This window comes from Pelophylax lessonae, assembly GCF_965119305.1.
Source record: "Pelophylax lessonae genome assembly, chromosome: 1".
Taxonomy (NCBI): Eukaryota; Metazoa; Chordata; class Amphibia; order Anura; family Ranidae; genus Pelophylax; species Pelophylax lessonae.
The window spans coordinates 86,302,773-86,319,578 of NC_138768.1; the positions used below are offsets into that span (position 1 = coordinate 86,302,773).

At 45.8% G+C, this 16,806-nt stretch overlaps 1 protein-coding gene across 3 annotated transcripts in view; it reads left to right on the top strand.

Annotated features, from left to right (window-relative positions):
- The first annotated feature begins 1,803 nt into the window (after positions 1-1,803).
- RIMOC1 (RAB7A interacting MON1-CCZ1 complex subunit 1) overlaps positions 1,804-16,806 on the top strand; it is a 42,603-nt gene continuing 27,600 nt past the window's right edge. Inside the window, exon 1 of one of the 3 annotated variants that reach the window (XM_082262454.1) lies at positions 1,804-1,928. In XM_082262454.1, coding sequence (XP_082118580.1) covers positions 1,808-1,928 — 121 coding nt within the window. In that variant the 5' untranslated portion in view covers positions 1,804-1,807. Of the gene's footprint in view, positions 1,942-16,806 lie in introns of all 3 variants that reach the window. The other 2 variants (XM_082262455.1, XM_082262456.1) reach the window with 2 other exon arrangements.

Below are 16,806 nucleotides of genomic sequence, written 5' to 3' on the forward strand. Positions count from 1 at the left end.
ATTTAAAATCACATTTTTGAGACTATAGATAAGACTTTTAGCATCGAAGTGAAATTGTGCTTTATTCATGCACAGCAAAACAAAATGTGTCCTTAACCACTTAAAGCGGAGTTCCACCCTGGGACATTTTCTTTTCATAAAAATACCCCCGGGATAGTCAGGGATAGTGCATTCCACAATGGCTAGCCTCTGATCTGTCCCGGGTTGAACTTACCTGCAAGAAGAAATACTTACCTTGAAAATGTCTTCTCCAGCGCTGCCATCTCAGGTGTGGACAGCTTGAAGCCAGCACGTCCCCTTCTGTGTCCTCTTCCGTCTTCTTCGGTCCCACGATGCACTGCACCGGCCCCGCCGTCACTTCCGGTGCCGCAGCGTCATCCCTGCACAGAAGCTGTTTAGCAAGGTATGACGGCGCCAGCACCGAAACTGACGTTGGGGCCGGTGCAGGCGCATTGATTCCTGGAAGCGATGACGTTCAGCTCCCAGGAATCATTGCAAAGCCAGGAAGTGACGAATCGCCGTGGCCACCGAGGGGAGGAAGAAGAAGTAAGGTAAGTATATTTTCTTCTAAACAAGGTAAGTAAAAAAAAAAAAAAAATTGCGATTATCCATTTGTTTTTCAGGTGACCCGGAGCAAGAAGATGGAGGTAAGTTTAATTTTAGGGTGGAACTCCGCTTTAAGGACTGCCTGCCGCAGATTTACTGTGGCAGGCAGCCACTCCTGCGTGAACCAACGTAACTGTACGTCGGTCGTGCGCCTGCAGCTAGGGGGCGAGCGGGACTTTGATGCACGGGGCCGGCGGCTCCAATTGCCGCCTGACACCCGCAAACGCTCCCTACTAAGAGAGAAGGACGGTCAGCTGTTGTAAACACAGCTGACCGTTCTTCTCTCTGGAATGATCATAGGGCTCCTGTGATCCTCTACTGTATATAGGATCACATGTCTCTATGATCATTTCACAAGCCACGCCCCCCACAGTTAGAATCACTCCTCTAGGATCACATTTAACCCCTGGATCACCCACAGTGTTAACCCCTTCCATGCCAATGTCATTATTACAGTAACAGTGCATATTTTTTAGCCCTGATTACTGTAGTAATATCACTGGTTCCCTCAAAAGTGTCAAAAATGTCAGTTAGGGGTCCGATCTGTCCGCCGCAATGTCGCAGTCCTGCTAAAAATCGCAGATCGCCGCCATTACTACTAAAAAAAACACAAACAATAAAAATGACATAAATCTTTCCTGTAGTTAGTAGACGCTATAACTTTTGCGTAAACCAATCAAAATACGCTTATTGCAATTTTTTTTACTAAAAATAAGTAGAATACAAAATGGCCTAAAATGTTAAAAAAAATTTAGATTTTCAATTTTTTTTTGGGAGTGGAGGAGGGGGGGGGGGGTGTTATATAGCAGAAAGTGAAAAATATTGTTTTTTTTTTTTTTTTTTCAGAATTGTCGCTATTATTTCTGTTTATAGTGAAAAAAATAAAAATCGCAGAGGGGATCACATACCACCAAAAGAAAGCTCTATTTGTGGGAAAAAAAGGACATAGGTACAGGTTTGTCCGTTAAAGTAACGCAGTGCCGAATCACAAAAAATGGCCTGGTCATTAAGGGGGCAAATCTTTCCGGTCCAGAAGTGGTTAAAGGGTGTATTTATAGCAGAGCACACACTATAATGTATATACACTCTCCTCTAGGCGGTCAGTTTATACAGAACATTTTATTATCTAATACACAGAAGAGAACACAGGGCTGACACCACACACACACACTGGTGACAGGCTAGGAGAACCGCTGATCACATGACCGTACGTCACATGACTCGCCCGTCCAACATGGCGGCGTCCAGCAGCCCGCAATGGAATGATAGAGCAGAGAAGCTGCAGCGGAGGCTGGCGGGGCTGCTGGAGGCGGACAGTGACGGTGAGTAGCGGAGGTGATGGGGGGGCTGACATTAGATGACAGATCTGTATAGGAGGGGGGAGGCAGGGTGTGATCTGATCGATCATTCATGAGACATGAGCACTGCTCAGCCTTCTATAGCTTGCAGGTGACAACATAAACAGGAAGTGTGGGGACACCAGATCATTGAAGGGGGAGACAAAGGCTTCATAACCCAGGGATCAGAATGTCCCTTCTCCTTTGTTTATGTTCTGTAATCTGCAGTCCCTGCACTGCTTACACTGTATACAGACTGCAGACAGCCCTGCATACATGGCCTGACCATTGTACAATCTTCCTAAGGTGCATGTCCAGTGGGTGAATTAGTAGTAGAGATTAATAGCTAATGCCAGCAGTGCAGCTCGCCATTTCATCTATTGGAGTCGGTGATAATAGTGCTCCAGCATTGGGCCGGTGTTCCGTGAGAATTACCTACCCCTCGTCACTTCCGGTTCTCCGCACTGTATGTAATGCGGCGGTTACATTAAAACAGCTGGGCTGCAATACGAATCATCTCCGCTCCTGTCCCGGTCACTTCCCTGATCTCGGATAGTAAATATAAAAGCGGCAGCGGCTGTATGAAAACATAAATCACGGAGCCGAAAGCCGCTTTTATAGTTACTTGCCGAGAGCAGGGAAGTGACCGGGACAGGAGCGGAGATGATTCGTATTGCCGCACAGCTGTTTTATGTAAGCGCCGCGTCGGTAGGTTTTTCTCACGGTACACCGTGATCGTTTCATACTAGTGCGCATGCGCACTAGTAAGCTCCTCTGTTCTTCCATCACGTATCCGGGGCTCTGAGCATGCGCAGTGCTGCGCTGCTCAGCTCTTTCTGGCCGGAAGTGACGAGGGGTAGGTAATTTTCACGGGGTAGGTAATTCTCACGGAACACCGGGTCCTGCTACAAGTCTTCCTCCTTCCACCTTTGGGGCAAATTTCCATAGAAATGCATTGAGAGTGATTATCGCTTTATATGTTAACGCTGCAAAACCTTCATTGCTGAACAACACATTGCTTTAGCGGCGCAATTATCAGCCGCCATTGAGTCCCGGTTCACACTTGTGCGATGCGGGAAGGCTGCGAATTCGCAGCCTGTTCCCACATCGCAAACGCACCTCTGGCAGTTCACACTGCCATATGCGATACGCAGGGGGTGTCAATTAAATGTTAACCACACCCCCAGTTTGATCGCATATCGCAGTGCGATCTTTACAGTTCGCACAGGATCGGATCGCACAAGTGTGAACCACTGTGCGATCCGATCCTGATGCGGCTGGAAAAAAGTGTCCTGTGCGAGTTTGGTGCGGATACAGTGCCAATTCAGCCATACAAGTGTATGGCTGAATTCGCATCCGAACAGCTGATCGCATGTAATGAAGGAGCAGTGCGCTCCGAATTCCATGCGATCGCCGCACTCGCACAAATGTCACACCAGAACGTGAGCTTGTGCTGCCAACTTGGAGCTTTTTTTATTTTTTTATTTTTTGCACTCATTTGTACTTTTCAGGCTTGATCTTCTTTATTTTAGCACAATGGAAATGTGCTGCCTATGCCCACCCTTTCTGCTCCCTCCATTTCTAGAAGCTGTATAATAGCTTCCATTAATGAAAAGTGCTCTATGAATGGAGGACAGGCAGATAATGCGAAGGTCCACCTCCTCCATGCATAGATCGTTTCTCATGAGCGGAAGTTATCACAGCGGGGTATGGGGAGGTCAGAGGACTTTGGATTTCTACTATGGTAGCCTGTGTAACGTTAAAAAACCCTACCCCATGAAAATTCCCTGCCCTCGTCTTTTCCTTTGCACGTACGTCATTGAACAGCTTCTCACTGCGCATGCTCACAGCTCTGGAGGGTAGGGAATTTTTATGGGGTAGTATTTTTCAAGGTTACACCACGTTATATATCAGCTGTTGCCGCGCGTCCCACAGCGAATGGGCTGCCACAACATTAAATCATCTCCGCTCCAACTCTGAGATTTCCCTGCGGGCGCCCTTCATTTATCAGCAGGTGCGGCGTCCCACATGATCTCGGCTCCGTGATTTATATCTTCATAGATCCGCCACTGCTTTTACATTTTGGAGCCGAGATCAGGGAAGTTTGACGGGTTGGAGCTGAGATGATTTAATGTACGCGCGGCAACAGTTGATGCGGTGTAACGTTAAAAAACACTACCCCGTGAAAATTTTCTGCCCTCTGCAGCTGTGAGCATGCGCAGTGGTAAGCGGCTCAGCTGTTGAATGACATACGTCCACAGGAAGTGACAAGGGTAGGGAATTTTCACGGGTAGGGTTTTTTCACGGAACACCGGCATCCGCACAAGGGACGCGGTGCCACTTCCAGACCAGGCCTTTTCTGCCACTTTTTGTTGACATGTCGCAATCAATTTGTTTTTGCTAGAAAACTACTTATGGCACTTTTCCACTGCATGGAACCGAACGGTACGGCTCGCTTTTATGCTTTTCCACTGCTGGTACCAAATGGTACGGTGTAGGAACGGTTCGGTACGGTACGGCGGCGCTTTTCTACTGCATGGAACCGAACGGTACGGCTCTGAAAAACAGTACCACCTCGATTGTGGTTCCAAGCGTACCGTACCGGTACTAAATTCCACAACCCCTCCCATGCAGCCTGATTGGTCCTCACTACAAGGCCAATAATCATCACTGTCATTGATTATGCTAAGATTAGGATGATGTCACGGCAGTAGAGGCGGTGCAACTACAGAGTAATCCTGCCCTCTACTTATCAGTACTATAAACAGTGGAAAAGCAAACCATACCGTACCGTACCGTTCCAACACCGTACCATGCGGTACCAGCAGTGGAAAAGCAAACCGGGCTAGGCAGGGCCGAGTAGAGCAAAGCTGGTACTTGCAGTGGAAAAGTGCCATTAGAACCCCCAAACATGATCTAACATGATACATTTTTCAAGAAGTAGCCCTAGAGAATGAACTGGTGGGTTTTGCAATTTTCTTATGTCACACAGTGTTGGCACAGTGGTTTTTCAAACTAAATTTTTTTGGGGAAAAAATACACTTTTTTAATTTCAATGCAAAAATAACAATACGTAACCCAATTGTTTGTAAAGTATAAAAGCTGATGTTACGCCGAGTAAATTGATACCAAACATGTCACACTTTAGAATTGCGCATGCCTGTGCAACAGTGACGAACTATGTAAATTTTACTATTCATAGGCGACACTTTAATAGCCTTTATAGGTTACCACTTTAAATTTACACAGGAGATCTAGTGCTAGAATTACTGCCCATGATCTGACAGTTGCGGTGATACCTCACTTGTGTGGGACAATTGCGGTTTGTGTGCAGGACCGACGCTCAAGTTTGCCTTTGTGAAGGGGCACTTCATCATATTTTTTTTTTTTTGTTTTATTACTTTTTTTCTTTTTTTTTTTTTTACGCTGTTGCTTTCAATTTTTTTTTTTATCAGGAATGTAAACATCCTTGTGACAGTAATAGGCAGTGACAGGTACTCTTTATAGAGAGATCTGGGGTCTATCAGACCCCAAATCCCTCCTCTGCCCTTAAAAGCATTCAAAACACTGATATTGGTGTTTTCAAATGCTTTTGATTTTTTTAAAAAATGGCGCTGTTGACATCCGAGTACATTGTAAGTAATGTCAGGTCATTGCTTCCAGGATACCATAGAGGAGAGCCGATCAAAGCCGATCTTGTTTGCTTGGCTCTTCCGGTGGGACGGGAGAGCCCCAGCAAGCCGTGGAAAGCAGCAGGAGACATCCTCGGACATCCCCTCCCACTGCTTGTAAAAGCAATTAGGGCTGCAACGAACGTTTTTTTTTCATAATCAATTAGTTGGTCGATTATTGTTTTGATTATTTGGATAATAACCTTAAAAAAAATGCGGTGTATAATTTAGTTAATATGTAAAGTTAAAAAAAAAAAAAAAGGCAATTTTGTTCTTAATCTATATGCAGTGGTAGATAAAAAATAACCAGCTATATGGTTAGGGAGTAAAATCTCTAATCCAATCTGAGAATAACAGACAGAAGAGCTATACTGTATATCTATTAGGAGATTGAATCTGGTAAATATCCCCAGACTCAGATCCAATTTTTTATTTAAATAAGAAAAAAAATGAAAGACTGTTTTGGCGATTTTAAGACAGAACTGTAATATATTATGTATGACAGACTCCCTTGTCATAGGCAGGTGGCACATTCGTTCGATTTTCTAATTATTAGTGGGGTCAAATCGGCGTTCGGTTTCGACCACAGTGATGGGAAAATTCGAAGGAGCAGAATAGAAAACTTCTTGGTCAAAGGAATTTTCAGACAGTATTATGTGGTTTTCGTTCAGAAATTACATTCATTTTAAAACTAAATGTTAAAAGCAAGTGAAATTTTCAATTGGCATTCTTTCATTCAGCGAATGTACAAAGATTTTTTGTATGAAATTTCTCATCTAAAAATCGATACGTGTATGGCCAGCATGACAGCCTGTACACACGATAAGAAAATCGGAAGTAAAATTTTGTCCGAAGAACGATCTGCCGATTTTCGGATTGTTAGTATAGTGCTTTTGACAGCCGATTACGAATTTTCGTAGGGCAAAAACTGAATGTGAAGGCTATAAAATTTTTATCGTATGTCAACACAACGTCCGATTTTCGTTTAATTAGTACAGTTTTCGTCTGAAAAAAAAAATAAGAGCCAGACTAGGCATGCTCAGAAACTAAAGAATACATACAAAACAATTAAACGCATGACATCACTTCTGAAGTTGAATTCTGTCGTACGAGAATTTTTGTATGAAAGTAACCTCTTCACTTTCCATATGAGATTAGCGTGCAACTAAAAACAAAAGAAAACTTGTCCGAGAATCTGATCGTGTGTACAAGGCTAATGCTTGGTTCACACTTTGCAGATTGCTTTTGATCCGTTTCTGCAGTGCTTTTGCTGCGATTTGCATTTTTTTTGCTTTGCATTTTTTATGCTTTTTTTTTTGGCCAATTTGTTGTTGGGCAGATTAAAAAACGCAAATTGCTGCAAAAACGCACTACATGCTTTTCTGCAGCCTCTCCATTGAGAGTCCTCGACCCTTTCCACCCCCTGGCCTTCAGCACCCCCACCCCACGTGGAGAGGTAGTCTTTTCGAAGTGGTGCCCACCTGATGCTGTTTGTTTGGTGAGTAAGTGTCCCCTCATTTCTCTGGCAGTCTTGGGGTGGACGTGGGCCCCTCCCTGGGAAAGTCGGACCCTCAGGTATTCCTCAGTTCTCCTGGCCTCTCGGTAATACCAAGCCCCCCCTTAGGCTTTCCCCACCTCTAGCAGGCGAACATCAGGGGGGTGGATGTATTGCGGCTGCTGCGGCGGTTCTGGCGGGGGGAGGTTTATCCTGGTGGGGGCCCCTCCTGGGGTCCCCCCCGATGCCACTGTCTAATGACCCCCTGGGGGTCCTGGAGACTGCATTGCACGCCGTGGGGGCGCCATTTTGCTGTAGTTTTGCTCTGCATCAATGTAAACATTTTCCCATTGAAATGCATGGGCGGCCATGTTTTGGTAGTTTCCCCTATATGAATGCATGGGGTGGCCATTTTCTTGGAGTCCACAATCGCTGGACAGCAGGGAGAAGCTAGGATAACTCTAGACATGACCCAGGTATTTCTTGTTCCTGTGCCAGATCGTTTTTTCTGCACAGAACTTTTCTATATCTCTCCATATCGTTTTGGTGGTAAGTAACTAGGGTCCCTGTAAGCAATTCTCATGTCTGCGATGGAGGTTGCTTTTAGACGCATGGTGTGGCTAAAAAGCTGGTCTGCAGACCAGGCTTCCTGAAAGGCACAGGTTGTTTGGATCCTCCCTGAATGAGTTGATCAAAGGCCTTACGGGTGGGAAAAGTACTCTTCTTCCCCAATCCACCAAGGGCAAGGCACCACTTAATAGACGGGGGCCTTCATTTACTGCACATAGACGGCCCTTTCGTACCTCTGGGTCGCAGGAGAAAGGAGATAGCCATTCAGGTCTTCTGGGGGTTCCAAGAAGACATGGTCGGGTAAGCCGAGAACAGGCCAATCCGGTTTTGCGGACAAATCCTCGTCTGCATGAAGGGACGCCCTCACCGGTTTCTGGGGTGAGGGGATGTCTTAGTTTTTTTCTGGAACCATGGACTTCCTTGATTCAGGACAAATAGGTTCACAAACTGATCTGATCGGGTTACAACATCGAATTCAGGTCCCGAACGTCGGACAGCTTCTTCCCGTCCAACCTCTGCCTATCTCCAGATCTGTTAACGGATCTATAAGAGGCGATGCAAGATCTCCTGTCACAGGGAGTGATTGTGCCGGTTCCTTCTCGGGAAAGTTTTCAGGGGTTTTATTCAAACCTGTACACTGTGCCCAGGAAGGGTGTCAAAGTGCGTCCAATCCTGGATCTCAAAGCTCTAGACCGCTTCGTGCGGGTACAGAAGTTTAGAATGGAGTCTGTTTGCACGGTGATGGCGTCCCTACATCAGGGAGACCTGTTGGCCTCTATCGATATCATGGACGCATATCTACACATCCCTATCTACGCTGGACACCAGCGTTTTTTTCGCTTCGTTGTGGTAGAGGAGCAATTCCAATTTGTGGTGTTACCCTTTGGTCTCGCCTCTGCTCCCAGGGTCTTCACAAAAGTGTTGGCTCCAATAGTGGCACTTTGTACGTCAGAGGGGGATTGCGGTTCTGGGGTACCTGGACGATCTTCTGTTAAGAGCAAATTCTCATTCAACTCTAATGGGGGATTTGGCAATCACTGCAAGGACTCTGCAAGAGTTCAGCTGGACCATCCATTTCGCAAAATCACCCCTGGTACCATCCTCAACTTGCATAAGAGTCCTAGGCCTGATGGTGTCGACCATCGAAGCGGTCCCATTTGCTCAGTTCCACACCAGGTCATTACAGAAGGAAATTATGGTCAAATGGAACAAAGATCCAAAGTCGTTGGATTCTATGATTTAGGTGAGTCACAACACAAAGACTGCTCTTCTATGGTGCCTTCGCTTGTTGGCATTGCACCAGGGCAAGTCTTTCCTTCCATTGTATTGGACCGTGGTCACCACGGAAACCAGCCTGTCCGGCTAGGAAGGAGTGCTGGAGAAGCTGTGTGCCCAGGGGTCTTGGACAGTGGAAGAGTCCAGACTACTGATCAATGTTCTGGAACTCAGGGCAATAAAGCTTTGCCTTTGTCACTGGACAAATCGTCTACAAGGTTGTCCAGTCAGGGTTCAATCGGTAAATGCCATGGCCTTTGCTTACTTCAATCGTCAAAGGGGCACCAGGAGTGTCCTAGCGGCCCAGGTGGTGGCCGAGATCTTGAATTGGGCAGAGAACTTTGTCCCACATCCCAGGTGTGGAAAACTGGCAGGCGGACTTCCTGAGCAGTTAGATGTTGGGTCAGGGGGAATGGTCTCTACACCTGGAGGTGTTTCATCTCCTGAGTGCTCAGTGGGGGACACCCAATGTCGAACTGTTGGCCTCTTGGCTCAACAAGAAGGTTAAAAGGTTTGTAGCCTGGTCACAAGATCCCCCTAGCCGACGCCGCAGATGCACTGGTGGCTCCTTGGGGTCATTATCGGCTGATCTATGCCTTTCCACCGCTGAAACTCCTGCTGAGACTTCCGCGCAGAATTGAGGCGGAGGGGATTCCAGTCATTCTGGTGGACCAAATCTCACCCACAGACCCCCTCAGTGCGGTTGTGGGTCCCTCCAGGTCACAGTCTGCATTACAGCAGTTTTGGAAAACATGGTGTCAAAAGTGGATTTAGTTTTAAAAAAATGCCACTAATAGAAAGCGCCCTATGCCTTCCCCTGGTAGATATTGCCGCTGCGAACACATGCCATCCTGGTGGATCTGCGTCTTCGCATTCTGATGGCAAGGAGGATGTGTCCGCATCAGCCACACGGGAAAGTGCGCTGGTGGAGGCACTTATAGTGTCAGTGCGGGAATCCCTAAAATGGTGGATGATTCTACAGTGTCAGGGATGCAGGTGTCTTTTGGTTTTTCCCTGTAGGGAAATTTTTGACAACATTGGCAATGAACAGTGGGGGCGCATCAACCAAATGTTAGTGGTGCCTAAGCGCTTTAAAAGGCACAACCCCTTCATGGATGTGGTTCTTGCTGGATGGACCTGCACCCCACCAAAGGTGGATCATCCGGTTTCCAGACTAAACAAGTCTACTGTGGTTCCGGTGGAGGAGTCCCCGGTATTTACAGACCCCGTGTATAGACGTATTGTGCCTCTGTCCCGCCATTTGCATGTGATAGCGGGCTCAATACTGAAACCCTTCTTTGTGATTACTCTGGTATCACAGACCATAACGAAATGGTCGAAGTGTCTGAAAGGTGACTTGGAAATGGAGACGCTCTCACCGGGCCTAATAGAGCTAATGGACCAAATGGTCTAAGCCCTTCTGTACATAGGCGATGCTTCGCTGGATGCGGCTCCACTGGTAGCCAGAGGGAAGATCTGCGGTCTCAAGGGCCGATCTTCCATTCTGCTTTGCAGTCGCTGGCTTTAACAGTGTGGCTGTTGAAAGCCAGTTGTTGAAGGATAGGGGTCTTTCTTATTCAGTGATTCCTACACTGTTGAAGGCCAGGAAGTCTATACATCTCTAGTATATTAACTAAAGAATTACAGTTATTAAAGCTTCCTCCTTTGCAATGTTTGTGGTATTGCTTAGTATAGCACCTTATACAATATTCATAGCATTGAAAGTAATAAAAATAGTCCATTATTGCTCACTATAAACTCCTGGAATAACCCTTTGTTTCCCACATTCATGGAGAAGAAATCCTGTTTTTTTTTTTTTTTTGTTTTATACTACTTGTTCAGCCTTTCAACATCTGTATTTGTGGGATAATCAGGGCACCTTACCAGGTAACTTTGCAGAATGCCTTTGATTTAGAACCCTAAAATATGCAACAGTCCATATACAGCGTTAAATAGCATTGTAAATTCAGTTTGTTAACCGTTTCTGGACCGGAAGGATTTGCCCCCTTAATGACCAGGCTATTTTTCTGCAATTTGGCACTGTGTTACTTTAACGGACAATTGCGCGGTCTTGCGACACTGTACGTAAATAACATTTTTTGTCCTTTTTTTTCCCACAAGTAGAGCTTTCTTTTGGTGGTTTTTGATCACCTCTGCGATTTTTATTTATTGCGCTATAAACAAAAAAAGAGTGACAATTTAAAAAAAAAAAAATATATATATTTTTCACCTTCTGCTATATAATATTCCAAAAAAAAAACATTTAAAATCAAAATTTTTCTTTATTTTTAGGCCAATTTGTTTTCTGCTACATATTTTTTGATAAATACAATCCCAATAAGCGTATTTTGATTGGTTTGCGCAAAAGTTATCGCGTCTATAAACTAGGGGAAAGATTTGTTATTTTTAATTTTTTCTCTTGTAGTAATGGCGGCGATTTGCGATTTTTAGCGGGACTGTGATACTGCGGCGGACAGATCAGACCCCTAACTGACATTTTTGACACTTTTGGGGGGACCAGTGACATTACTACAGTAATCAGTGCTAAAAATATGCACTGTTACTGTAATAATGACACTGGCAGGGAAGGGGTTAACCCAGGGGTGATCAAAGGATTAAGTGTGAGCCTGGGGGGGGTTTTTTAAATGTATGGGGGAGGGACTTGTGAAATGACCACAGAGACCTGGGATCCTATAAAGAAGGATCACAGGCGCTCTGTGATCATTTCAGAGAGAACGGGCAGCTGTGTTTACAACAGCAGACTGTCCTCCCCTCTCAGCGGGGAGCGATCGCGGGTGCTGGCGGCATCCCCGCTGCCTAGTGGGTGCAGGCGCAGGTACGACGATTCGCCGAGCCAGCCTGCCGCAAGTATATCTGTGGCGGGTGGTCGGCAAGTGGTTAAAGTCTTAATCCATCTGCAGCAGAGTTTTATGCAGGTGAATCATTACCTGCTTTCTGTATTTTTCAGGAATACCAGCGACATCAAGTTTCCAGGTCCAGCCTCTGGGATGGCAAAGCTGATGGGGAAAATCTTGCTTCTGGTGTCCCTGTGGGGTATAAGAAGCCAAAAGCCAGCACGTGGTTCAGCGTGGGTGCAATGCCAGGGTCCTGCAGATTAGGGCTGCAACGATGTGTCGACGTAATCGATTACGTTGACTACAGAAATACGTCGACGTGTCACGCGTGACGTCACACGCCCCCTGCTCGCATTGCCGGCCGGGCCGCTGCATTGATTGGGACCGCTGCAGGCTGCACTGCCCCTCCCCCGGCCCCCGCTGCGCTCCAATCCAGAGTGTCCGTCTCTTCTACGGCAGCCGATGTGAGCAGCATGACGTCCCGGGGCGGCTGCGCCTGCGCGGCGGTGCATCAACTGAGCTGACTCTCTGTGGCTGCAGACTGCCGCCAACGCCGATGATCCCTCCCACTGTCCCACACAGACGAGACGTCACGCGCCACTCCAGCAGCAGCATGTGATCGCAGGTGAGCCTGAGGGGTCTGCACTGGGAGGGGGGGCTTACTAAGTGGTCTGTACTAGGTGGGAGGGCTTACTGAGGGGTCTGTACTAGGTGGGAGGGCTTACTGAGGGGTCTGTACTAGGTGGGAGGGCTTACTGAGGGGTCTGTACTTTTTGTTATTCAAAGGATTAATTAGCTAATCAAAAAAAGAACACTCAATTAAACAAAAAAAATAAAATAAAAATAATCATTAGATTAGTTGACTAATCGGAAAAATAATCGCTAGATTAGTCGACAGACAAAATAATCGTTAGTTGCAGCCCTACTGCAGATACTCTATACATCTGCCTGCCTGTACCTTCATACCGGGCAGACAGTTACTGAAGAGCAGGAAGAATCGATGAACTACGAGAGCGCTCACCAGCACAGTTCTTTGATAACTACAAGCCATCTGCTGCAGTGGAAAATGGGACCTGTAGTTTATTCATTCACAGAACATTGTGAAGCAATGAGGTAGCTGTGTGGGCAGAGCCCCAGAAAGCATTGCTGTCTTTAAAATGTGACAGTGGATGAGGGGAGAGGATTCCCTGCCCGCTGTGATTGGGGGGGGGGTGCAGGGGGCTGCTCAAAAGTAACATGTTTCACTGTAAATATGTGAACTTACCCTTTAACCCCTTCGCTGCCAGGTCCGTACATCATACGGACCTGACAGAGTGGGGTTTCACACACAATCTGCTGCCTGCAGCCACTGGGATTATGTATAAAACTGACAGGTAGACTCCTGCGCATTTAGGCTGCCTGCATACATCCCCTGTATCGGCGTGTTCTCCCGCCATGTATTCCAGGCTCTGCTTGCTGATTTGTGGGCCCTGGACTGGCATGGTAGGTTGTATGACGTCACTTTACGTTGCTAGCATGGCCGGGAATGGATAGATTGCAATACATTCAGTGAAGCCTAGAGGAGACATACAGGGACTTTTGACTCTGCATGTCTCATTAAAGAGAAGCTGTCACCTAAAAATCATTACATAGGGGACCTGGGGACATAGGGGATGTGATGGGGAAAAAAAAAAAAGTTAAGCAGGCCAGAGTGAGAGCAATTATTGTAACACTAACCTGATGACCTATAGGGGGCTTTTGAAGCGTCACCTATAGAAAATATAAGGTGCTGAAGTTTGTTGCCATTGCACGGGCACACGAAAATTTAAGGTTTTGACGTGTTGGGTAACTATTTACTCGGTGTAACCTTGTCTTTTATATTTTACCAAAAATGTGGGTCGTTTATTGCTTTTGTTTACCCTATAATTCACTTTGCATTAATATCGTGTGACATAATAAAACTGGAGTTATCACTATTTTATTCTCTAGGGTTTCTGCTTGCAGAAAAATATATAATGTTTGGGGGTTTTATGTAGTCTTCAGGCCTAAAATTATTATTTTTTTTTAACGTGTGCAAAAAAAAAACAATGGCAAAAACAGCCCTGGGTTAAAGTTCATTGAAACTCTGACAGAAATAATTTTTTGGGCCTTTTGTTGGCTTCAAGCAGGCTTTGCGTTCCCATACAAGTCTATGGTAATGAAAACCCACTTAATGCAGATCAGAGGGAGGCTTTAATAGAATATTTAAATTGTCATCGTAAAGCAGAACTCCAGTGTTTTGAATAGAGCGGGGAAGGTGTAAAACCCCCCAACAGGTGTTTCTGCATTACTGTTGCAGAGATTTCCCCTTACTTCCTCCCCCAGGTCTAATGGTCACTGATATAGAAATGATGAGGGAAAATCTAGCCAGTTGGCACTGGGGACACTGCCAGCACTAATGACCTGAAAGATGTCTAATCCTTCACACTGTAAAAACAAAAGAAAGGGCACTCCAGCCTAGCACATTATCTTTATACACCATTTATTGATAAGGTAAAAGCAAATATCATCAATTTAAAGTAGGGTGACCAGACGTCCCCGGAATGAGGACACTGTCCTCGGATCAAGTCTGTCCCCGAATTGGATTTGTACAGAGGCCGGGGCAATTTCAAAGACAGTCACTGCTACTTGGGGGGTGTATTTTTTCCTTTATCTGTGCCCCCTTCTGATTATCATGTGCTGGTCAGAGCGGAGGGACTATTTCTTCAATTTCAGGTGCATGCCCATTCCGCTTGCTCCTGATCGCAGGTTATTCTTCCTTGGCTCAAGTCCAGGCCAGCCACCTCCTTGCCTTCCCCGGCAGAGTGATTTTCCTCCGCTCTGCTCAGCGCCCCACCCAGTTGTAGCCGGTGCTGGAGAGTTGGACTGGGGCGGCTGTGCGGCGGCGAAAGGCAGAGAGAGGCAGCTGAGCTCAGCGGACAGTGTCCAGCAGCAGGAACAGAGGAGAAGCCGATCCGATCGTGGGGCTGCCAGTGCCTTCAAGGCTTCAACACAGGGGAGCTTTGGGGTGGCTGCAAATGGACTACATTGCACTGTGTCTGTCTCTCAGGCATCATGGATGGTATCATAATTCACAGGCAGGGGGCACTCTATCATGGCTCTAGCTGGCAGTGCTCTGTCACAGTGTGTCACATAACATGGGTGCTGATTTTGTTAAAATATTGGTCAAAGAGTTAACAAAATCAGCACCCAGCAGCCATGGTATGTGACACACTGTGACAGAGCACTGCCAGCCAGAGCCATGATAGAGCTCCCCATGCCTGTGAGTTTTCATAATGCTGATGAACTTAACCAGTTGCCGATCACCCCATAGCAGATTTAGTGTTACAGGATCGTGTGTGTGTGTATGTACTGTATGTATGTATGTTAGAGCTGCACGATTCTGGCCAAAATGAGAATCACGATTTTTTAGCTTGGAATAAAGATCACAAATCTCTCACGATTCTCTGTGTAACAAAAAAAAATTGGGATAACTTTACTGTTACGTTTTTTTTTTTATTCATTAAAGTCTATTAATTGCGTTTGAAAGACTGCTGCGCAAATACAGTGTGACATAAAATATTACAACAATCGCCATTTTATTCTGTAGGGTCTCTGCTAAAAAAAATATATAACATGTTTGGGGGTTCTAAGTACTTTTCTAGGAAAAAAAAACTGATTTTAACTTGCAAGCAACAAGTGTCAGAGAAAGGTCTAGTCTTTAAGAGGTTAAACTTCCTTTCTCCCTGGCAGAGGGAAGGAAAAGATACAATGTAATCATTTTTGTTTATACTTACTGGGAGACTTAATGCTGATAGGCGTTTGTGGGAGGAAAGATACAATGTAATCATTTTTGTTTATACTTACTGGGAGACTAATGCTGATAGGCGTTTTCCGGGAGGCTTTTTTTTTTTTTTCCACAGCTGTTCTCTCTGCTATGCAGCTATGCAAAGAATCGGGCAAATGTCAGGTTTAGATCGTCAGGGGGGGTGAATCGAGATCGCGATTTTCATACGATTAATCATGCAGCTCTAATGTATGTATGTGTGTGTATATATATATATATATATATATATATATATATATATGTATGTATGTATGTATGTATGTATGATCCTGCATTTTTGGCAGGGCCAGATTAACGTAGGGGCTATTGGAGCTGCAGCTCCAGGCCCCTACCTTAATATAGGCCCCGGGTTGACCATATTCACTGTTACCGCTCTTCTGTCACTTGTAAACACAGAAGTCTGGCTTCTATGCTCACTTCCCCAGGCAGCTCCCTCAGAACCTCCCCACACAGCACGAAGGGCGGACAAGGAGGGACAGTTGCCGATGCATGGATGTGTTTATGGGCTTCAGAGACAGCATCCCATGTTGAATTAGGCATGCATGGCTGCACCCTTCCTCCTCTGGGTGCATGCCAAGGCACGGCCCTTAAGGCCCTTCAAAATCCTCAGCACCAAGCCCATGATGCTCTTAATCCGGCCCTGATTTTTGGGTATCTGAGCTGATCGGCGGGTGCAGCGGACTCGATGTCCACCGACACCCGCTGATCCTTCTGTACACAGGCAGAACGGTGGTCTGCCTATGTAAACAAGGCAGATCCTTGTTCTGTCAGTATGGAAGACATTGATCCTGTGTTCCTGCAAAGCAGTGACAGGGATCTATGCATTCCCTTAGTAAAAGCACCTCCCACAGTAAGAAAACACTTTTAGGCACACATTTAACCCTTTGATTGCCCTAGACGTTAACCCTTTCCCAGCCAGTGTCATTAGTACAATGACCGTGCATATTTTTAGCACTGATTACTGTAGTAATGTCGCTGGTCCCCCAAAAGTGTCTCTTAGTGTCCGATTTGTCCACCGCAATATTGCAGTCCCGCTATAAGTCATGATTGCTGCCATTACTATTAATAAAACAAAAAAAAATGTCCCCTGATTTAATTAAAAAAAACAAAAAAACTGGTCACCTTTATAAAGGCAATGTTTTTTTTTTTTTAA